This window comes from Nuphar pumila, chromosome 3 (assembly GCF_984573655.1).
Source record: "Nuphar pumila chromosome 3, dmNupPumi1.hap1.1, whole genome shotgun sequence".
Classification (NCBI taxonomy): domain Eukaryota; kingdom Viridiplantae; phylum Streptophyta; class Magnoliopsida; order Nymphaeales; family Nymphaeaceae; genus Nuphar; species Nuphar pumila.
This window is the reverse complement of record NC_143251.1, coordinates 3,116,156-3,139,597: the sequence shown is the minus strand read 5'-3', so window position 1 is coordinate 3,139,597 and position 23,442 is coordinate 3,116,156. Positions and strand designations below refer to the sequence as shown.

The following is a 23,442-nucleotide window of genomic DNA, read 5'->3' as shown; positions in this document are numbered from 1 at the left end:
TTATATAAGGATACAGTATGGTACCGCAGGGGTTGCTCAAATGGCCAGCGGGATGGTTGTCAGGGTGCGAGCAGAATGCATCGGATCAAACCCCATTGGCACACGGGTGTCTCAGTAGCTTTCAGAGGTGGGGCCACATAAGGCAGGGTGGTCATGGGGCCCCACCTGGGGTTTTCCTCGCTTCCGTGAGGGTTCCTCATCATAAAAAAAAGGATACGGTATGGTAGTGAAAATGGAGCATCCATGTGACAGTCATAGATAGGGGCTATTTCAAGCTTGTCTTGTGGTTTGTTGCCGAGACTGTAGGTTCAACTGGGGATGGATTGGCCTATTTGCTTCATCCTTCCTCAACCAAGCTAAGTTTTGTCTTCCCCAAGTTTTCACTCGTTGTTTGGGTCCTATATATATATGTGCAGGCCATGATTTCGTTATATTTTCTTTACCTGGTCTGTTACTCAAATGGGTTTTATTTTCTATATATACAACGAAATCTAAAATTGTTTAATGCACAGATCAAAACCTGTGGCCCTCATTAGCATTGACCCAGTAGGCTCCTAAGGTTAATCTTATCAGTGATGAAGCTAGCAAACTAAATCGCATAACGACGCTATATATTTTATTTGTTTAACGTCAAATCAGGCACTAATTAGGACAATTTTGGTGCTATAACCAGACCTCAAGCTAATGGGATGGAGGTTTAAGAAGTTCAACATGCATAATTGCCAACTTCATTACTAAAATGATGTTTATAGATTGCACCTTGTAAGCAATCCACATTTGTAGGGGTTTGGCACTTTGTACAATGTGCAAGTTGATTTAGACCCCATAAAACAAGAGATTTCAGAAATATGTAAGGCGTGCCAACCTTTGCCATTAGTAGGCAAGAAGGGGATCCAACCAAAGATTCATCATGAGTTGCACAATCTGATGTAGTCTATCTATTCCTTTCTCATCAAGTACTTGATTTATCTTTTGGTAACCAAGCCTGGGAACATGGGATTCCGCCCCTATCGCTTTACATCTTTTGATGTAACCAGTTTGTCTGAAATTCAATTTGAACCTCTTTACACTGTTGATATCTACGGTAACAACTTGGAGGCCTAAGCCCCAAAGGGGTTTGGCGCAGTGGGATGGGACCTAGGCCGCTAGGCAGGTAGATTAGGTACAAATCCCATGAGTATCACCCCTTGAACAAGCCGAAGCATGAGGGTTCTTTAAGGGCAAAGGGTAAGCCTACCGAGTTTTATGCTGCCAGGACAACAATCATAAGTATAACAGGCAGAACCAGTGCGGCTGGGTCTCTGATCCTGTGGGTGATTTCTCCATGTAAATATAAAAAAAAAAAGCTGGAGACCTAAGCCATTCACTAATAATCCCTACAAGAGCAACACCCTTGTTTGAAGTGGTGAAAGAGAACGCCGTCCCGGACTATTATCTCTTGAGAATAGAACCAACAGGTTCTGCTTGTCTGGTAGGAGCAGCTAGTGCGCGTCACCTTGTGTTGGGACGTTGCAAGTTTAAATCCCAATGGTATCCTTGTATAACTTGTAGGGGTCTGCCTAACCCCAGCTTGCCTATAAAAAAAAAATCTCTTGAGAATAGATCTTGGAATTTAGTTTGATTACAAAGTGACAATCATCGCATTAACATGTATACTTTGATTTTTCATGATGCAAAGTGGTCTACAATCTTTTACATTCAAAAGCCCAAAAGCGACAGGCAACTTTTCACTATGGCATCCCACAAGATGCTGCTTGTCTTGCTCATCTATGTCAAGGAGTACTGCCTTTGTATTGGATACATATCACTCCATGCTCAACCTTGCAACAATCTCATCCACCTTCGCATGTGAAGGCCAATTCCGACAACATTTTTTTATTATTTTTACTTGGAGAAACTGCCCCAGGCACAGAGATTGATCCGGCAAGCCTGCCGTACTTATGGTCTCAGTCCATGTCAGCATAAAACTTCGAGGGCTTACCCCTCGACCCAATTCGGCTTACGCAAGGGGTGACACCCATGGGATTTGAACCTAAACCTGAATTGTTTGCATCCTTGGTCTGAGGCCTAGATTGGATCTTTTTACATCCCACTGGCGAGGGCTGGCAGCAGGCCAGATTTGGGCTCGTGTCAAACTGGTCCCGATCGCAACTTCAAAGTGTCAGTAGTTGGTGGGAGTCCAATCAGACCTCTCTTGGACAATACCAAATCAATAACAATTCAAACCCATGTAGTGTATTGATCTTATGGATCAGACCCAATTAGCCTAAAAGAACTACTTTAGTGGGTCCATCTCCTAATATTACTGGGTGGATATTGGGCTTGCCTGATGGGTAGGGATGGCAGTGGACCAGGGCAGGGGCGGGGGACAAGGTCTCCACCCCCACCCCGTTTCAAAATCCGAACCTTCATCCTCGCCTCAATCCCCGCACGGGGATGGATTTCAACCTCCACCCCCACCTCCATCCCTGGTCCAAACGGGGGTGAGGCTGGGCCCTGTTTCCCCTTAGTCTATAGTCATCCCTTAAAGGATTGGGGGCGGGGCAGGGCGGGGCGGAGAAAAGCTTAAGTCCATCCCCGCACAGGGATAGATTTTAACCTTCATCCCCATTTCATGCCCTTTATCCCTGGTCCAAACGGGGCGAGGCGGGGCAGAGCCCCATTCTTCCCCGGTCCACTGCCATCCCTACTGATGGGGTAAACCCAAATAGTAAATGCAAACTAGTATGTCTAGAATCGATCCAAGCTCAGCTTCATTCCATGACATATTCAAGATAATTATCAAGAAAGCTCATACCTTTGTATGCATTTGCGTAATCACCATGATTGAATTTTTTTTACTTGGATAAACCACCCTAAGATTAGAGACCTAGTCGCGCTGGCTCTACCCACCGTACTTACGGTCACTATCCTTGCGGCATAAAACTCTGAGGGCTTACTCATCACCCTCACAGTGTATTGATGTTATACAGTCCATTTCTAATCTCTTTAAAAAAATATATACTTGCATCAGTTTTTTGCTTAATCTAAACTCTTAGATATGCTCTCTATGCTTATTTAGTAGAAAACATGCATTATTTTAAACATTTTTCATGTATAAATGTATTTTTTAGCTAAAAAAATCAACTTTGTTGTCACATCAAAAACTTAATTAACTAAAAAAACAAGAATTCTTGTTAAATTGATTTCATCTAAAGCAAAGCTTTTGGTAAATAGCTAGTGATAAACACATCTATAGGTTTGGATTAAACAAAAAATACATGCAATTATTTTTTTAAAAGGTAGGAGATAAATGGTCTCGAAGCTACACATCTCTAATTATTGGAAAAATTAAAAGATGTGGCATCGTGAATGATCCTTAGAGTAGGGCCATTAAGAGGTCTGGTATCTGACCCATGATGTTACACCCAAACCCCTTCAAGAACAAGCAATCAGATTCATGTTTGGATTGAAGTTATATCAAATCAATAAAATGAAAGCCCAAACCCGACTCATATAATAGAAAACATCCTAAACTTGGGCCTACACATTCCTTGCCACAAGGTCTAAGATGGGTATACTTACTGATGGGCAAGTGTGTCCTATGTTAAAGGGTCATGCCATTTTTTGTGGCGTGTCCTTAGTGACACAAGCGGATACGCTCGGATACATAAACACAAACACCTACACGTATCGTTTCAATAAAAATGCAAATTTGTATTAAAATATAGAAAAATTAGTTTTTATTGATTAAATTTTTTTTTGTGTTTTTGTGTCCTATTTTCCAAAAAAAAATCCAAACTTGTGAGTCGAACTTGTGTCATGCATCCTCATATCCACGTGTCTTTGTGGTATAGATTGTGCCTTTTCGCGACTAGACAGGCAAAAAAAATAATTTGATTTGCTGGGTAAGATTGTGCAAGTCTTGCAACCACCACCATCATCATCATGCACCATCATACATTAAATGATTATGACATTTTAGTAAATCATGCTCGTTGCCTCATAATGAACGAGATTATGATTATGACATTTTAGTATCCGACCCGTTTGCGCCCCTTCTTAGTTCGCTTCTTCGTCTGCACAGATGATTACTATCAAGTATGAGGAAGAGAAGAAGAGACCACAAGAGAGCGATGAAGAAGAAACGGAGGCTCACCCCAAATCAAGGCACGGCTTCCTCTTTCTCCTTCTGCGTCTTTCTTATTCGTCTTCTTCTTCTACTTCTTTTGCTTCTTCTTTTCTCTTTATTTGTCAATGATTCTTGAAACCCCAATTTCATTTGTTTTCGATGCATAACGAAGCCCCTGTTTCCAGAAACACTGCTCCAAGAAATGTCGTCTCGCATGAGCAGGGTTCGTAAAATCTCGATTTGGGTCTGATTTTTCTTACGGTTTTAATTTCGTTACGAACGATCTCCCCTCTGTCAGGAATCACGATGCCGTCGTTGTTTCACTGCCTCTTTCGTTCGCTTTTGTCAAGCTTTTGCTTTTGCCTTTGCCAACTTTTCTTTCCCTTCGTTCTGCATTTTTTAAGACATTACTATTGATTATATAGAATGTGGCAAATAGCTCATGTAATTAAATACATAATACGGACTTGGAGTTGGGACTTGCTTCTTTTTTCTTCTTGCTCTTTTGTAACGCGTTTTACAGAATCTGAACATTCAAGCATGAAGATAAAGTGTTGAGAATCTAAGTGATTGAGCCATCCAAGGCATTGCAACATTATCCATTAGTAACGCAGAAGATGCAATGCCTTTCATCTTTTATGATCCATCTCACCTAATTACGTGACCAAACATTTTTTATGATCCATCTAACCTAATTACATGACCAACTTGCTAGTAAATTAACGATAGTGAAGCTTGAAATATTAGGGGTATGAATTTGCATGTAGATGTTGTAACGTCTAAGTTGAATAGGTTATGCTGGAATTAGAAACTTGCTGGCATTCACTAAACCGAATTTATTGCCCCAGTAGATCACAGTTGCTGGCTTAAATTAAGAAGTGAAATCAATGTCACTTGGAAAAGAATATTTACAATTTATACTTTCCAGGGACAGATACCGTTGACATGGTAACCGTTCTACATACACAAGACACAACACAACCCTCAGTGTCTATGACTCTATAACATTTGGCTTAATCAATTGAGTCATTTATCAAATTCTATTTGCAAAGCATGGGCAATCGGCAAGTCCTATTTGTAAGCCAACCAGTTTGTACCATAGTCACAGATATCAGTGATATTTTCAAAATATCGCGATATTATCACTGTAAATTCAGCAAACGATAATATAGGTAAAATATCATGATATTTTGAAACATTGCAATATTCTTGTGATATCATCACAATATTATCAATTAGTTTTACTGTTTTTATTTATTTTTACATTTTAAATATGTTTTATTTTTACATTTTGTACTTATTTCTTTTATTATTTATGTATTTTTTGTCTAAACATAATATTTTCTTATTTCTGTGAAATTTTATTTTTTCTAAGTCCCGAGATTCATCACCAAACCTATAATATCGCGAGAAATAGCCTTGCCAAGATATAGTTGATACCAATATTTGTGACTATGGTTTGTACTACTTGTGGGTGGAGTCCTTTGTTTTTCAGGAATCAAGATGTATCAAAATTTTCTTGAGCAGTAGCTGCTTGTTATGTGCAACTCATCGTCTGTTTCAATAGTCCAATGTTTTGTGGTCATATGCTTGAATGTATCATATCTCAAGTGATCCACTGGTATGTGAAATGAAATGGGGATCTTCGAAACACGAGCTTTGATTAACAAGAGCAAGTGTCAAGAATGACACTAAAGCATAACCCTTAAAAAGGGTATAACTGGAAACAAAATAAAAATAAAAATGTATTCTTTATTGATATGAAAAACCAATTGCTTAAGAAGCATTGGAGTGAAATACAAGAGGGGCTGCACCCCTTTATATACACAGCTGAAAGAGGACTCAATAGAGCTGTTGGGCACAGTCCAACAGCTCTATTTAGAGCTGTTGGAATGTGTCAGTCCAACAGCACTATTGCTAGTCAAGTCTGGACAGGACTTGACTAGCAACAGTCATTCTAGTTCAAACTGAACTAGATGACATAAAGACAAAAAATAAAAATAAAGGAAAAAAAATACAGAAAAGAAAGAAATTAAAAATGTATTTATATATATAATAATATAATATTATTATATATACATATATGTACAGTTTTACATTTTAACACTCCCCCTCAAACTTACGGTACAATGAGCGAAAGTTTGTCTAAGAGAAAGTGAAATCGGGGAGCAGCGAGAGGCTTTGTAAAGAGGTCTGCTAACTGATATTCTGAAGTGACATATGGCAGATCAATTATCCCGTGTAGATATTCCTCTCTGACGTAGTGACAATCCATTTCGATGTGTTTGGTGCGTTCGTGGAATGTTCTGTTACTGGCAATGTAGATCGCACTTTTGTTGTCACAACACATTTGTGAAGCCTTTGTTGCTTCAACTCCCATGTCAGCAAGCAGTCGTCGGAGCCAAACTACTTCCATGGTCGTGGTTGCCATGGCTCTGTATTCAGCTTCGGTGGATGAGAGAGATACCTTCTGCTGCTTTTTACACCTCCACGAAATTAATGATTCCCCTAAAAAGACACAAAAGCCAGTGGTTGAGTGTCTGTTATTGGGGTCACCTCCCCAATCAGCATCAGTATATGCAATTAAATCAAGAGAAGAGGAGGAAGATAAGAAAAGTCCTCGTGAAAGAGAGGACTTGATGTATCTGATAATACGCATGACTGCTCCCATATGAACAGAAGTAGGAGCATGTTGAAATTGACTTGCTGTATGAACAGCATGTGCTATATCTGGTCTGGTAATGGATAGATAGGAAAGTGCCCCGACAAGCTGTCTGTAAGGAGTAGGGTCTGCAAGAAGTTCTCCATCATCAATCTTCATTTTAACATTAACAACTTCTGGAGTGTCAACTTTCTTATCATCAGTAATACCAGACCTGAAAACAATATCAAAAGCAAATTTAGTCTGAGATAATAAATATCCTCTAGGAGAATAAGCAACTTCAATGCCTAAAAAATATCTCAACAAGCCCAAATCAGTCATTTCAAAATGAGATTTAAGAAGTGTTTTGATTGTTTCAACTCCCTGTTTATCGCTTCCGGTGATGATCATATCATCCACATAAAGAAGAAGCACAATGATTCATGCATCAGAATTCTTAATAAACAAAGCAGTGTCAGTTAAACAGAATTGAAAACCAATATCAATCATAACACGACTAAACCTATCATACCAAGCTTTTGGTGCTTGTTTAAGTCCATAAAGAGCTTTTTCTAAGCGAAGGACTTTACCCTTAGGAATACTTAGACCAGGAGGGGGTTCCATATATACTTCTTCAACTAGCTTTCCATTTAAAAAAGCATTTTTGACATCCATTTGAAAAATAAACCATTTTTTGATAGAAGCTAAGGCAATTAAGGTTCGGACAGTAGTCATACGAGCCACCGGAGCAAAGGTTTCTTCATAATCAATCCCATATTCTTGGGCATAACCTTTGGCTACTAAACGGGCTTTATATCTTTCAAGAGTACTATCACTCTTGGTTTTAATTTTATAAACCCATCGACATCCTATAGTTTTCTTCCCTGGAGGAAGATCTTGAATATTCCATGTAGAAGCCTTTTCAAGTGCATCTAATTCAACTTTCATGGTTTCTATCCATTTGATATCATTTTTTGCTTGAAAATATGTGGATGGTTCTTCATATGAGTGAATTAATGCAATAACTGCCCTATATGTGGGTGAGAAAGACTCGTATGATACAAACTTTTCTGGAGGCCTCGAGATTCGGGATGATTGTCTAGTTGGAATGTTAGAATATTTCTCAAGTGCACATGGAGTATTAGACTCTTGTCGCCTGGAATATTGAATACTAGTATCTCTATGAACTTCTTCATTTTCAACATTAAGATCAATAATTCTTGGATCATCATCAAAGTTACAATCAAGGTCATATTCATCAGATGTTGATGTTAGATCTAGCAAAAAGGAGTACTCAGTGACGTCTTTTAATTTTCTAAAATCAAAGAAGCTCTCCTTTTCAAGAAAGGAAACATTTCTAGACACATATAGTTTATTATTTTTGAAGTCAAAACATCTATAACCTTTCTGGTTTTCAGCATATCCTAAAAAGGCACAGGGAATCGCACGAGGGGAAAGTTTATCATTTTTGTCAGTAAATATGAAACATTTGCACCCAAATATTCTTAATCTAGAGTAGTCTGGAGAAATGTTAATAAGTTTTTCAATGGGAGTGATATTTTGTAACGAAGAAGATGGCATCCTATTAATGAGATAGGTGACAGTTAAGGCAGCTTCTGCCCAAAAGTCTTTAGGGACTTGATTTGCTATTAATAAAGTTCTAGTGGTTTCTATAATATGGCGATGTTTTCGTTCTGCCAGTCCATTTTGTTGAGGTGTATAAGGACAAGATCTTTGATGTGTGATGCCATGCAATTTAAGATAATTTTGAAAATCTGTGGATAAAAACTCTCCCCCTGAATCTGTGCGAAAAATAGTAATATCATTTTGAATTTTGTTTTTAACCATATTATGAAAAGTTTGAAAGTATGAAAATACTTCAGACTTATGTTTGAGAAAGTACATCCACGTATGTCGGGAGAAATCATCGACAAAAATAACATAGTAAACAAATCCTCCTTTAGAAATTACTGGTGCAGGACCCCAAACATCCGAGTGTATTAATTCAAGTGGTCTTGAAGAGAAAAAGGTTCTGTTCTGAAATGGTAATCTTTTCATTTTGCCGAGAATACAATCTTTACAATCAAATGATTCAGAGTTACAAAATTTTCCTAGATTTGGAAAATGTTGGATTTTGGCTATATGTGGGTGACCAAGTCTCTTATGCCACAGTTCCAACTCTATTTTTTGAATATTATAACAAAAAGCTTTCTTTGGCATTTCCAAAAAATCCATGTAATAGAGTCCTCCTTCTCTATGGCCTTCCCCAATCAGCTTGCCTGACTGGCGATCCTGTACCCAACAACCATGAGAAGAAAAAGAAATATTACACCCATAATCAGAAATTTGAGATACAGATAAAAGATTTAAATTTAATTTGGGAACATGTCTAATTTCTGGAATAAAAAAATTTTTTGTTTTATAAATTTTTTCAAAATCTCCTATTCCTTCTATTTCAAGAGAAGTCCCATCAGCAGTAAAGACCTTTGACACACTTGTTTTATTTTTAACACATTTGGATAGACTTTGATTATTTGGGGTCATATGAAAAGATGCACCAGAGTCAAGAAGCCAAGAAATTTTACCTAAATCAGAAAAAGATGAGGCTGCTGCGCCGGTTGAAGCTTCAGATGAGGAAGAGGCACCTTTGATGAGAGGCTGAAGGATCTCCATTAGTTGGGCCAGGGAAACTGGTGCATCCTGATCTTTAGGCTCCGATCCAGCAATTGCAGCTCTTTTTTCTCTCAGCTCCTTAAGTTTGGGACATTGTGGCCTGTAGTGTCCCGGTTCATGACAGTGATGACAAATAACTTTCTTCTTATCATAGTCACCATTTTTGTCGGTTAAAGTGAGGAGGCCTATATGATCGAACATGATTCCCTGGTCTAGACACGGCTAAAACGGAATCATCTTCAATTTTTAAAGAACCTTTCCGGAGACGATTTTCTTCCATTGTTAACTCTTCAATAGTTTCCACAATAGAAGGAATTTTTCCTCGGTGAAGTAGGGCCGATTTAGTGGTTTCAAATTCCGGCCTTAATCCAGTGATAAACTGGTAAAAATGTTCAACATCGAGTTGTTTCTGACGAAGCTCGATGTCTTCGGCACAATGCCACTTTGGTTCTAAAAGGGAAAGTTCTTCTCAAAGTTCGGACAACCCATTGTAATATTCACGAATAGTTTTGTCTCCTTGTGTCATCATTCGAACTTTTTCTTGGAGGTTGCACACGTGTGCAATATCTTTAAGGGAATACATATTCTTAAGGTATTCCCATGCCTTATCGGCATGATCAAATTTGGCAAGACTTGAGCATTTTTTAATGTCAACGCTATTGATAAGCCATGACATTATCTTCGCATGAGATATTCTCCATTCTTTCCATTTCTTCTCGTATGAGGCAATAGCCTTGATTTTCTCTTCTTCCGATAGAGGGACGTCTTTATCTCCCTCCTTTTTAGTAAGAGATAGCTTAGGTTCCAAATCGGAACCATCCACAATCCCCCATAAGCCTTTTCCCCATATATGGTGCTTCATGATTGAAGCCCATGTTACATAGTTCGTATCGCTTAGTTTCATAGGCATGATGGTGACTTTATCATTGTCATCCATCGATTACAAGGAGAGAAAGAATAGGGATAGAAGAGAAACAAGAAGGAAAATGAGAAAGAAAGAAAAAAAAAAACAATACAACAAGATGTGAAATCTTCTCCAATGAAGTGATAAAACACTTCTCTTCAAGTGACAAACACTTTTGCAAACGGGCACGGAAACCGAGGCAGCTTTTCCTCAAGATTTAGTACTTCCGCGGCTCTGATACCATGAAATGAAATGGGGATCTTCGAAACACGAGCTTTGATTAACAAGAGCAAGTGTCAAGAATGACACTAAAGCATAACCCTTAAAAAGGGTATAACTGGAAACAAAATAAAAATAAAAATGTATTCTTTATTGATATGAAAAACCAATTGCTTAAGAAGCATTGGAGTGAAATACAAGAGGGGCTGCACCCCTTTATATACACAGCTGAAAGAGGACTCAATAGAGCTGTTGGGCACAGTCCAACAGCTCTATTTAGAGCTGTTGGAATGTGTCAGTCCAACAGCTCTATTAAGAGCTGTTGGACTGTGTCAGTCCAACAGCTCTATTGCTAGTCAAGTCTGGACAGGACTTGACTAGCAACAGTCATTCTAGTTCAAACTGAACTAGATGACATAAAGACAAAAAATAAAAATAAAGGAAAAAAAATACAGAAAAGAAAGAAATTAAAAATGTATTTATATATATAATAATATAATATTATTATATATACATATATGTACAGTTTTACATTTTAACAGTATGTGTAACCATATTTCCAGGAAAGTGGTCATAATGCTGATACACTCAATGACATATTTCCTTTGTGGTGGTTTGAATGTAATAAGAAATAACGGGTTCAGATACCTGTTATAGGAGCATCCACAGGATTACAGAAATGCTGATTAAGAAGTAATGGGTTCAGATATTGGCTGCCGAACCATCCTCAGAAATGATATATTGAAATTATTGTTGCTCAACATGGCTGTCCTTGAAAATGGTTTTGAAGATAGCCACCAGAAGTCAAATGTTTCTTATATATATTGGCTGGAGGAGATTGCATGTTTTCTCGAGAGGATCAAGGGATTGATGACCCATACATAGGGGTGAACATCGTGCCAGCTTGGCCCGGCCTGATTAGGGCTCAATAAGGGCCCAACAGGCCCGAGCCCGGCCTTACCCAGTTATAATTGGGATCAGGCTTGGGTCTGGCCAGGCCTTTTAAGCCCGACCCAATTAACAGGCCGGGCCTGTAGGGCCCTGTGCATTTTGCACATGGGACCAGCCCAAATCAGGCTCGATTACATAATCTGGCTGGGCCGGGCCCAAGATCAATTGGCCCCAGGTTGAAAATGCAGCCCAAGCCCAACCCGAACAGGGCTGGTGTCCACCCTAGTCACTCATCACTGACACTTTATGTTCTAATGACAGAAATTTTCCATAGGATTGCATTAGTTTTTCAGGAAAATTACATGGTACCTGAAATCCATATAACTAAACAATGGCCTTCTTGGTGGAGCACTATTTTATTTTGGTAGAGTATTCTTGGTGATAAGGACCAGGATGGGTCTATTTTCCAAGAGTTAAAAAACATGGTTGTATCACAGCATCACCTCACGTAAGTTATTTGTTAACAAAGCAGAACCAATGAGCATATCCAAAGAATTGCTCACATAACACAAATATGGGTTGGATCTGGGAATTGTATGTAAATTACCTATATAAATGTGCATGAACAACATATATTTTGTGTTAATTTTTTCCCTCATGGCTCTAGCAGTGCTGTATGTATGCCATCTATACCTTTTTTTTGTCAAATATTGAACACTGTGACCTGGACCGGGACTTTTCCCTCTGGTTCTTTTGAATTGAAAATTATTAAAATCCTGTTTTTCATGACTTATTCCCTCATCTAATCTTGATTTGGAATTTTTTTGGTTTTATTTGACTCTGTTGTTTAGAAATATCTGTTAAAAAAGAAATCAGCCCACTTGTAGCCAAGTATTGGTCTCAAAGGTTCTGTCTTTTCTCAAGATATAATGAAGGCATCAAACTAGATGAAGAAGGATGGTATTCAGTGACTCCAGAAGCAATTGCTTTCACTCAAGCTGAGAGATGTCAAGATGAGATTGTAATTGATTGCTTCTCAGGAGTTGGTGGGAATGCTATTCAGTTTGCAAAATTGTATGTTTTTTGTTTATACCATCTCCAGTGTTATTTGGTTTATTTCTTGAATAATATCTATTTTATTTTTTAACTTGCATAACAACAAAAAAGATTCCATCCATGAAAGATCTGGGAAAATGCTGCTTGGTTCAGGAAGTTGAACATGCATATTTCATCTTTAGACTCTTCTGAAGTAAATTGTGTTATTTTCATTGTTGAAACATCCATTTTGTTGTTTGTGGTGATTGTGTGAGTGTGACTCATACTTCAGTTTAGTGGGAGAGCTTAAGTGCATGCTTGTTTTTTTTTTTGGGTGTTATATGAAAATAAAACATATAACTGGACCATAAGAAGGGGCTAAGTGACACGAGTGGTAGGAAAGAATTCTGTCAGGAAGATAGTCCTATATTGCAACTGTGCAGAATGTCAGGTTGGCCTCGTTAGAGTAGTTTGTTGTCAGCAGAATATCAGACCATTAATTTGCAAATAAGATTGTGGTATCACAACCTTTCAATGCTGATGACGTACATACCCCTTGCCTTACATTACAAATGTCTTTTTGTACTCTGATCAAATGCTAGATTGGAAAATTGATGTTTTCTCTTTTTTAACTTTAACTAGAGGGGAAGATAGCTAAACAGGAAAGCGACAGCAATTTGGACAAGCTATTTCTGTTGGTTATTCATAGTGCTAGTGATACGTTTGGACTACATTCCACCAACAATATAAACAATGTCCCTGAAGTTAGTTTCCATTTTGGAAGTGATAGTTATGTGTTTTTGAGGTTCATTGAGTTTATAGTACCCTTTTGTCTTGTTTGGCCAAACAATACTGATATTATGTTAAATGTGCTTGTGGTAGGGGCTGTCATGTTATTGCTATTGATGTTGATCCTCAAAAAGTGGAATTTTCCCAGAATAATGCAAATGTATATGAGGTTGAAGATTACATTGACTTTGTCATTGGAGACTTTTTCCATCTTGCTCCATTTTTGAAGGTATGATTGTGAACATGCTCATCTTCCTTCACTGTAATGTTTATAAATTAGTAGCATATGCACTAAGATCTGTAGGCTGTTGTGAATTAATTGACTTGTCCATGTACCTTCATACCAATGAACCCTTTGTTTGTATTCTTCTCCATGTGTATGGGAGCCTGAAGTTCCATGATTCTGCTTAACAATGGCCTTATCTGCACATGATAAATGATTCGAGATTGTGCAATCAGTTCCTTTTGATCAATTATTTTTTAACTTGATTGATATATTAATAGTTTCATGCCTTTCAATTTGCTGTTGCATTAATCAAAAGATTTTGGTTATATCGATTGATGCAAATTTAAAATGCTTTTTTTCAGTTTTAGAGGAAGATGCTGCACAATGAAAAATTCTTGTTGTATATTTTGTATACTTGGTTGATTTGTCTTTCCAAAGCACATTTGCGGATCCTATATGTAGAGCTATGGGAAAACAATCTTTGTTTGCCAGTTTCTTTTCAAGATTGATTTCAACATGCTACCTTTAAGAAGTAAGAAAGAGATGAAGTTTGCACGCTGTTCATTATAATGGTTTTTGTTCTATGTCCTGATTGGTTGAGGCACAGGGATGTCTTTTAGGCAGAAAGTTCTCACTTTCCTGGAGTGTTCCATCTGGTCTGTATACAGAGAAAAAAGCATTACATAAGATATGGAAGGCAGAGAAAGGAGATCAAGATTGGCAGCAAATTTAAACAATATCATCGGATAAAGTATCTCTACTTTGAATTTTTTCACCTGTTGTTGGTCAAAATCTTGCTTGTATCCTATGTCATAAAGATACAGGCATGACATTGAGTACATGACATGAGTTTGAGAAGCAAGTTTGTAAATTTTTTGAAAAATAAGACATGGGGACATGGATTTTTTAATACAAATATCTTTTTAATGTTTTAGTATGTAAGAACATATTTTTATTGAAATAATATTAACAATTATTAAGAATAAAAAAATAATGTCCATAAGTGTCATAGCTTGTCCAGTCATGTCACCAGGGGCACGCAGCCAAAATGGCATGTCCCTGTGACATAACTTGTATCTCATGTTTGTGCCTTTTCACACATCAGTGACCATTACCATAAACTTAATTTTTTGTGATTGACTGCTTTATGACTTAGTGAAAACTTTATATATTAGGAGATTTCCCGGTTAGGCTTGATAATGTTTGTAGCTTTGATAGTTCCCATATTTCTTGAATTAGCTAGATAGGCTTATCTGTGTGAAGTTCATGCAAGGAGCTTGTTACAGGTTCCATTGACCTGAAGGGCATTTTGGCACCATGCCTACCATGACTTTATTTAGAATGTTATGTTGGCTTTTTAATATTTAGTGATTTTGAACCGTAGTCATAAATGTTGGTGAAATTTTGGAAACATCATGAACCATAGTTACAAATATCAGATTAGTTTTGGAAATTTCATGATTTTATCATGATTTTTTTAAAATTTTTAATATTTTGTAATTTTCATATGCTTTCCTATTGCCAAAAAAATCCAAATACCAACACCTGTGTCATTGTTTTGAACCTTCTATGACTCATAGAAGTGAAACTGGTTGGTAGCTGTTATCCTTTAGCTGCCTAATGACATAATCATCTCCTTGTCTATGTCACATGGGTGCGGGTGCGGGTGCGGGTGCGACACGGGTGCGGCGCAATTCCAAAAAATTTGGACACGGGGACTCGGCTATATATATATATATATTAAAAAATATATATTATAAATATATATATTTTAAATATTATAATTATATATATAACAATAAATTAACACATAAAGATTGTAAATTTTAAAGCAAAAAAAAAGCAATTCTTAACAACACAAACTTACCAAAATATAACACATAAAGAAGCTTGTGAGTGTGATAAACAACAAAACTTATCATAAATCTGCCTCATCGTCTGAATTAGAAAGAAGAACAGGATCGAGGTAGTCCATGTTGAGAGTATGTAAATTATGTTCTCCCTCCAAGTCAAAATCTTCTGGATTTACATCCCAATTCTTGGATGGTCCACAACTGCATCAAAAAATCACTATATTAGTATCTAACTTAAAACTTTGAATACAAATATGAAATATTTAAATACAAACTTTGAATACAAAGAAAAAAAAGTACCTATACTCTTCTTTGGTGCGGCGAGAAATTAATCGTAGATTTGAGTGAACATATACCAAATCCTCTGCTCTTTTACTAGTGAGTTTGTTTCTTTTAATGTTGTGAATTTGAGCATATGTACTCCAATTTCTTTCACAACAAGATGATGTAGCAGGTTGGGATAACAACTTCATTGCAAGACGTTGCAGATTTGGTGTCTCTGATCCATATGTTGCCCACCAATTAAGGGGATCTTCCTCGTCCCTTGCCACAAGTGCTGCTAAAGAATCAAATCTTCCAGTAGAAAACTTGCCAAACTCACTATTTACAACCTTAAACATGTGAGGATCATTAAAAACTCTTCCCAAATATATCATTCTATTTCTTGATATCTCAGGATCTTCATTTGGAGAAACACGACCAACACCTGCTGTCAACCATTTTTTTGCATAGTATTTTGGATTGAGAGAGTGTGCCATGCAATGCAAGGGTGTATTGCTTTTATCCCATCTTCTCACTAAAACTGAATGTACATGATTGTAAAATTCTGAATCATCAAGTGCAATATCTTTCTTCTCATGTTTAAAAATGATACTTTGAACTTTTTCAATCATATTGTCCCACATTTCATAAATTCTATGAAGCATGGGTACATCTCTGTCAACTTCTCTCAGCATTTCCCAAATAGGCTCTGTAAATTCAACAAAATATGTAATTTTATCCCACCAAAAATCATCACAGATGCATTTTTTGATAGCTTGAGCCTTGACATCATCTTCAGTACGATAAAAATCCCAATCTTGATCAGCCACCATCATCATCAATGCATTCTTGAGTTGCTTAATTCTTTTTATCATAACAATTAGAGAAGCAAAACGAGTTTCAGCAACTTTCAGTAACTTGAGATCAGAATGCCTATTAAATATAGAAAGGGCATGATGATGGTTTACAACAAAATTTCTAATATTTCGAACATCATGCTCTATTTCCTCAATCCATAAGCACATTTCATGTGCATGTGCATCATCTTTTGATGGATTGCATATACTCTTAAGTGCCAAATTTAAACTGTGTGCTGCACAAGGAGTCCAAAAAATATGTGAATATGTATCTTCACTTGCCAAATTCATTCCTGCACGACTGCAAACTGGAGCATTGTCAGTAATGATTTGCACCACACTTTCTTCACCCACTTCTTTTATCACTTCAACAAATAATCTCTTTAAATATTCAGCATCTTTATACTCTCCAGATGCATCAACAGTCTTCAAAAAGATTGGCCCATTTAGTGAATAAGCAATGAAGTTTATCAGTGGTCGCCTTTGTATATCAGTCCACCCATCAGAAACAATCGACACTCCATGTCGTTTCCATGCAAATTTTTGGGTCTCTAGCAAGTCTTCAATTCTATTTTTTTCCTCTGCAAGAAGGACTGTTCTTAGTTTTTCTGAACTAGGAGGCACGTAACCACTCAAATTGCAATTAGCCAAAGATGTAATCATATCTTTCCAATATGGACTTCTAGCTACATTAAAAGGAATTGAGCTTGAGTAAAAGAATCGACCAATCTTTTTATCAATTTCTGCTCTTGCCATGTTTTTGAATGACGCTTGTATTGTTTTATTGCTTTCCATCTTTCTTTTCTTTAAAAGCTCTTCTTGTGTATCACTAGCAGTAGGAAAAGACAAATTAATCGAATCGCTTTTCATCTCTGCAATTTTCTTCTTTTCAGCTTCCTCTTGTTCTTTTTTTAATTGCTTTAACATGTCTTTGTCAACCCCAGAACATGCCCTAATTCCTTGACCACGAATATGCAAAAGATGTGCTTTCACACGCGTATAAGAACCTGTGAAAACAGTCTTACATAGATTACAATGAAACTGCACATTCCCACCACCACCACTACTAGCTTTTATCCCTTTTGTCACAAGTCTCCAAAGTGGTTGAGAAACATCTAATTCAGGGTTAGAACTTGAACCAAATGTATTGACACTACCGCTAGAACTCGCCATTATATCTGAAAAGTGAAAACTGAAAAGAAAATAATTAAATAAGTAAATAAAATAAAGTTAATAAAACAGGGAATATTGGAGGGGCCGAGCCCCTCTTCTGCGAGCAGAGGGTGCAGGGAGGGGGGGCGAGCCCCTCCTCTGCGAGCAGAGGGTGCAGGGAGGGGCCGAGCCCCTCCTCTGCGAGCAGAGGGTGCAGGGAGGGGCCGAGCCCCTCCCCTGCGAGCAGAGGGTGCAGGGAGGGGCCGAGCCCCTCCCCTGCGAGCCGAGGGTGCAGGGAGGGGGGCCGAGCCCCTCCCCTGCGAGCAGATGGTGCAGGGAGGGGAGCCGAGCCCCTCCTCTGCGAGCAGATGGTGCAGGGAGGGGCCGAGCCCCTCCCCTGCGAGCAGAGGGTGCAGGGAGGGGCCGAGCCCCTCCCCTGCGAGCAGAGGATGCAGGGAGGGGGGCCGAGCCCCTCCCCTGCGAATCGAGGGTGCAGGGAGGGGGGCCGAGCCCCTCCCCTGCGAGCAGATGGTGCAGGGAGGGGCCGAGCCCCTCCCCTGCGAGCAGAGGGTGCAGGGAGGGGCCGAGCCCCTCCCCTGCGAGCAGAGGATGCAGGGAGGGGGGCCGAGCCCCTCCCCTGCGAATCGAGGGTGCAGGGAGGGGGGCCGAGCCCCTCCCCTGCGAGCAGAGGCTGCAGGGAGGGGCCGAGCCCCTCCCCTGCGAGCAGAGGCTGCAGGGAGGGGCCGAGCCCCTCCCCTGCGAGCAGAGGGTGCAGGGAGGGGGGCCGAGCCCCTCCCCTGCGAATCGAGGGTGCAGGGAGGGGGGCCGAGCCCCTCCCCTGCGAGCAGAGGCTGCAGGGAGGGGCCGAGCCCCTCCCCTGCGAGCCGAGGGTGCAGGGAGGGGGGCCGAGCCCCTCCCCTGCGAGCAGATGGTGCAGGGAGGGGGGCCGAGCCCCTCCTCTGCGAGCAGATGGTGCAGGGAGGGGCCGAGCCCCTCCCCTGCGAGCAGAGGGTGCAGGGAGGGGGGCCGAGCCCCTCCCCTGCGAGCAGAGGGTGCAGGAAGGGGGGCCGAGCCCCTCCTCTGCGAGCAGAGGGTGCAGGGAGGGAGGCTACGAGCAGGGTCGACATACCTGACGGAGGAGGAACCGGTGGCTGCCTGTCGCCGGAGTTCGGATCGCCGGCGTGGTTGCAGGAGAAAGCTGCAGGGGCTGAGGGGGAGAGGCAAAATCGAGAGGGTAAGCCCCTCTCCCTGTCGATAAACCCCTTTTAGGGTTCGGCTGCCAAAAAAAATTTGGATCTGGGTCGGGTTTGGACCCGACCCGACCCGGATCCAAAACAAAATTGAAAACTCGAACTGGACAATTTTGGACTCGGTCAAAGTTGACCGAGTCCAAAATGTGGTCGGACTCGGCCCGGACTCGTTGACCGAGTCCGACTCGGAGTTGACCGAGTCCGGGCCGAGTCCAAAGTCGCACCCGAGTCCGTGCGTGTCGACGCGGGTGCGGCAACCCTTTAGCCGAGTCCGTGTGACATAGCTCCTTGTCAATATTGAACTAGTTTTTAACAGTATGAAATCACTATTATATGAAAATTTACTTGAAGAGTATTGATGATGTCATGTTGCTTATGAGAAGTCATTTTGGAATTTGGTGGTATGTGCCAAAATAAGCTTGTGGAGTTAACATCTGTTATCTGATAGCTTTGTTGATTGTTTAATCTTTTTGTACTTTCTCAGGGTAATGTCGTGTTCCTTTCACCACCATGGGGAGGCCCAGATTATAATAAAGTTGAAACTTTTACCCTTGAAATGCTTAAACCACAGAGTGGGTATGTTTGACTATATTCTGCAGCTTCTTTTTCTTTTCCTGGTGTTCCATTGAAATTGTCATCAGCCACTTTCTTTTGTACAGTTTCTTTCTTCAGTGGCAACGGTTTGCATATGAACATGCATATCTCATCTGTTAATGGGGTTTCTTTTCCATAATCTTATAAACGACTTTGGAATCCATTATTGGATTCAACCACAAATTTTAATATATTTGTCTTTTAGTGCCATGCTAAATTTAGAGGAGAGCAAACATCGTTTATTCAATAGTAAATCCTACATGATGCATATGCATGTTCAGTTAATTGAGTGAAAGGCTAACCATTATTCAATAAATAAAGGCAATGTTAAAATGTGGTAAAAAAGAACTATAATGACAAATAATGCATTACATAGACAATTTGCTACCACCATTTTGAAGGTTGTACTAATTAGCAAGAGTTTGTCAAAAAATATTCGACAAAGCATGGTGATTAGAAGTATCACAGTCTTGTTTTCATTTTGGGTTATGAAATTCCTTTCAGTGGAATAAAACGGTTGCACCTGCCTTTCCGAACAGGGCTGGAAAATGATTGCTTGAATCCATTATATTAGACTATTTGTGTCCCTGTACAATACGGTTACAACTTACAAGCCTACAACATTATCTTTTTTGCTCTTGTTGCTAGATTTATTACTATAATGGAGTTGATAAGCTCTTCCTGTTTCGATCTTGTTCTTTTTTTGCTTTTCTTTCTTTCTGTTTTTGTTGGAAGTGTCACTATTTCTCCTTGAGCGTACTAGTTGATTATAAGATGACATTAGATAGTTCATCTGCAGATATTCAATCTTTCAAGCTGCTCAGAGGATAACACCAAATATTATCTTTTTCTTACCTCGTAATGTGGACTTGAATAACGTCAATGAACTTTCTTGGCTGTCTTCTCCACCCCTCGACTTTGAGGTACCTTGTATTTGCCAGCAGTTACTATTGTTGTGTTATTGTTATTTAATTTTGGTCTATGTTGGACTAAGATTGTGGTTGGTGTTGCTGGCTTATGCTACAAGTTGATAAAAAGTTTCCCCTCTCTCAACAACTAAACATTCAGCCAGCTAGTTCATGTTATTGTCAGTGCGATTTCTCCCTTGTATTACATATAACTGTCGTTTTGTTGGGGACATGTTATTAAGTGGTTATTATTCAAGTGTCTTTTTGTTGGGATGCCAGGTTTCTGGCCCTCCTTATAATAGATTAACTTTTCTTGCTGGGTCCTGATGGAATCCACCCCACTTGAGCTGACATCCTCTTCTTGGATGAATAGAAAATGAAAAATACTTGTTAAATCTCTGCACTATTGAATATTTCTCTTTAGGTCCAGTGACCATCAAAGTGATGGACCATCCATTCTCTTATGTCTAAGCTGTCATCTTGGGCAGCTGACCGTTATTTCATGGATCACTGATCTAGTTTTTGTTGTTCAGATTGAAGAGAACAAGATATTTGGTAAAATGAAGGGAATTACTGCATATTTTGGCAGTTGTGCGTCTAGTTCATCTGTATCTTAACATGCATGTATATATTTCTAGACTAGGAATTCCTTTAGTAAGTGTTTTCAATGCAACCGACTTATCCACAAAATAGGATGAGCTGGGATCTTTGTACCCTCAGAGATGCTGATGATGAAGGTTTGGAGATGAAAAAGAAGATGACGGTGACTATGAACCCAACTGTGATGTGAAAAGAAGATTTGCATCGGTCTTGCGAATCTCAGAAGATCCCTGCATTTCAGTTGCGACTCTCCTGTGTTGGGATTCAAGTTAGTTATGTTTACAAATACTTGTGAAAATTTCATCAAGTCCACAAAATGTTCATGTATCTTTTTTATTGAGATGTTGCAACCTTCAGACAACACAAACAGGTTCACTTGTGCAAAGGGTAAAAATGTCTTCAAAAAGTCAAGGAATCAGAATTTTGGACATAGAAGGATTTCGGAAAATTGTGAGGCATTTCCAAATTTGCGCTATTTTACAATGACAGTGTGGTAGTTCTAAACTTTTGCCACTATGGGAATAACAATGATGAAGAAGAGCCACCCTATAAGAAGAAGATGGTGATGATGCTTGTGTATGAGAGAGAGAGAGAGAGAGAGAGAGAGAGAGAGAGAGAGAGAGAGAGAGAGAGAGAGAGAGAGAGCAAACTGATTTCTTCTTAGGGAGTAGCAAATCGGGTGTCTTTCATAGTGGTTTAGGCCATTAGTTTTCTACTTCAAACATTGTGAAAATGATCTGTTTACATGAAACTGCAAGTGTGCGGCACCAACTATTCTGAATCATAGATCGTAGTGCGTAATACTTTTGTTGGTAATTTTATTATTTTGTATATGGAAGGAATTGTATGAAAATTCATATTTCAAAAGGTGCAGATTAAGCAACTTTCTAATGAAAAGACAACCTTGAATAAACTTACAAATCGAAACTATTAAAATTTGAAGATTTGGCAGTCGGCAACTGGGTTCCATGCTCCATCTTCAATTTGGAATATATGTGAAAAATAGTAACTCTAATAAAATGTGTACAGTTCCTCTAAAAGAAGAAGAATGTGTACAATATAAATAACTGCATTCTTTTATGATGCCTGTTTGTGCCTCTCTCTAGATTCTTAGCAACCGTCCGTAATTGAAGCATCTAAATTGTGGAATGCATATGTAAACTAAATCATGGACATTCGTTAATATCAAGCCTATTAAGAGTTTCAAACACCAGGCATTTATATGTTTCATCCATTTTTTTTATTTGGTTAGGCCAAGGAAAAAACTCCCATTACTTAGTGTACATTGGCAGGTTTCCAGTTGTAAACCCTTGAGGTTCCCCTTGCCTACTGGGAGCAGACCTAGTTTAGAACATGTGTGGCAAGGGACGCTTCAAATGGATTTGAATTGTGATTGTCTCATGTTAAGTGACAAATCATGGTCACTTCTAGCCAAGAAGGCAGTGCCCTTGTGTGTGGCATTTTCCACTTATTATGGCTATGTTGCTTCTAATTTTTTAATCAACTTTGCCATTTTCAAAGCATTGTAGCCTTACATTAAACTTGAAGTTGCAATTTTCATTAACAATCTTGTTGTTTTCTTATTTGACCTAGTTGCATCAACTTAGAACCTGGCAATCTTCCCACCTTTTGGCTATTAGACCAATTCAAGAGTGAAAAAAAATGGCTTAATATTTTTTTTAAATAAAATCACCAAAAAGGCTAGCAATGTTTCTATCTTCACTCCTACATGGGCTTTGCCTTCCTAGCTTGAGCAGAGAGGACCTCAAGGGTTTTACCAATTGGAGGCCTAGCAATGCTCACTCGGTAATTCCTTTGCCCTAACAAATAAAGAATTTTTATTTTCAAATTTCAAAATTTCATTAACTTTATTAAATAACAAAATTTAGACTATCACAACTTCCTGCCAAAGACTTTGCTTACCAAAGCACATAGACCTAAGGAGTTTGGCATAGGGGGATGGCCTGACGGGGCTTAGGCAGTTTGACGGGCAGCCTAGGTTCAAATCTCATGGGCATCACCCCTGTGTAAGCCGAAGCTTGGCGACTCCTTGGGGTGAGGGGTAAGCCCTGAGAGTTTTATCCTGACAGGACAAGGACCGTAAGTATGGCAGGCTGACGCAGAGTAAAAAAAAAAAAAAAAAGCATACAGGGAATCCAGTTTTGGCATGCGGCAGCTTCACTTGTATTCATGCAAAATTGACACTAAAGAATCAGTTGGTCTTATCGACTTATCTTTGCCTTTACTAAGTAATCCGAATCATGATAATTAACCTACAAAACCAAGTTCAACAGATGATTAATATAGATTCAGCTTTATCCAGGTCTTTGTATACAAAGAAAAGGAAAACCAAAACATCTGATAAATTTTTGGTATTCATAAGAGGACAAGAGTTGGCTACCAATTGCAATGATAAGAGTAGGCCCCTCTCATCTTGTTTTTCAAACATCACTGTTATCACCACAGTCGACATTTTCC

General features: G+C 39.1%; 1 protein-coding gene across 1 annotated transcript; it reads left to right on the top strand.

Annotated features, from left to right (window-relative positions):
• The first annotated feature begins 4,270 nt into the window (after positions 1–4,270).
• Positions 4,271–21,480, top strand: LOC149841657 (uncharacterized). Its single transcript, XM_089998496.1, has 6 exons — positions 4,271–4,334; positions 12,291–12,513; positions 13,357–13,492; positions 19,347–19,438; positions 20,256–20,379; positions 20,898–21,480. The coding sequence occupies exons 1-6, from the start codon at positions 4,271–4,273 to the stop codon at positions 20,979–20,981; spliced, it is 723 nt and encodes a 240-aa protein (XP_089854622.1). The 3' UTR covers positions 20,982–21,480.
• Positions 21,481–23,442: the final 1,962 nt, after the last annotated feature.

Coding starts and splice junctions, on each gene's coding strand:
- LOC149841657 (XM_089998496.1), top strand. CDS start 4,271: ATGCATAACGAAGCCCCTGTTTCCAGAAACACTGCTCCAAGAAATGTC. Junction 4,335..12,290: donor TGTCGTCTCGCATGAGCAGG/GTTCGTAAAATC, acceptor TCTGTTGTTTAG/AAATATCTGTTAAAAAAGAA. Junction 12,514..13,356: donor GCTATTCAGTTTGCAAAATT/GTATGTTTTTTG, acceptor TGCTTGTGGTAG/GGGCTGTCATGTTATTGCTA.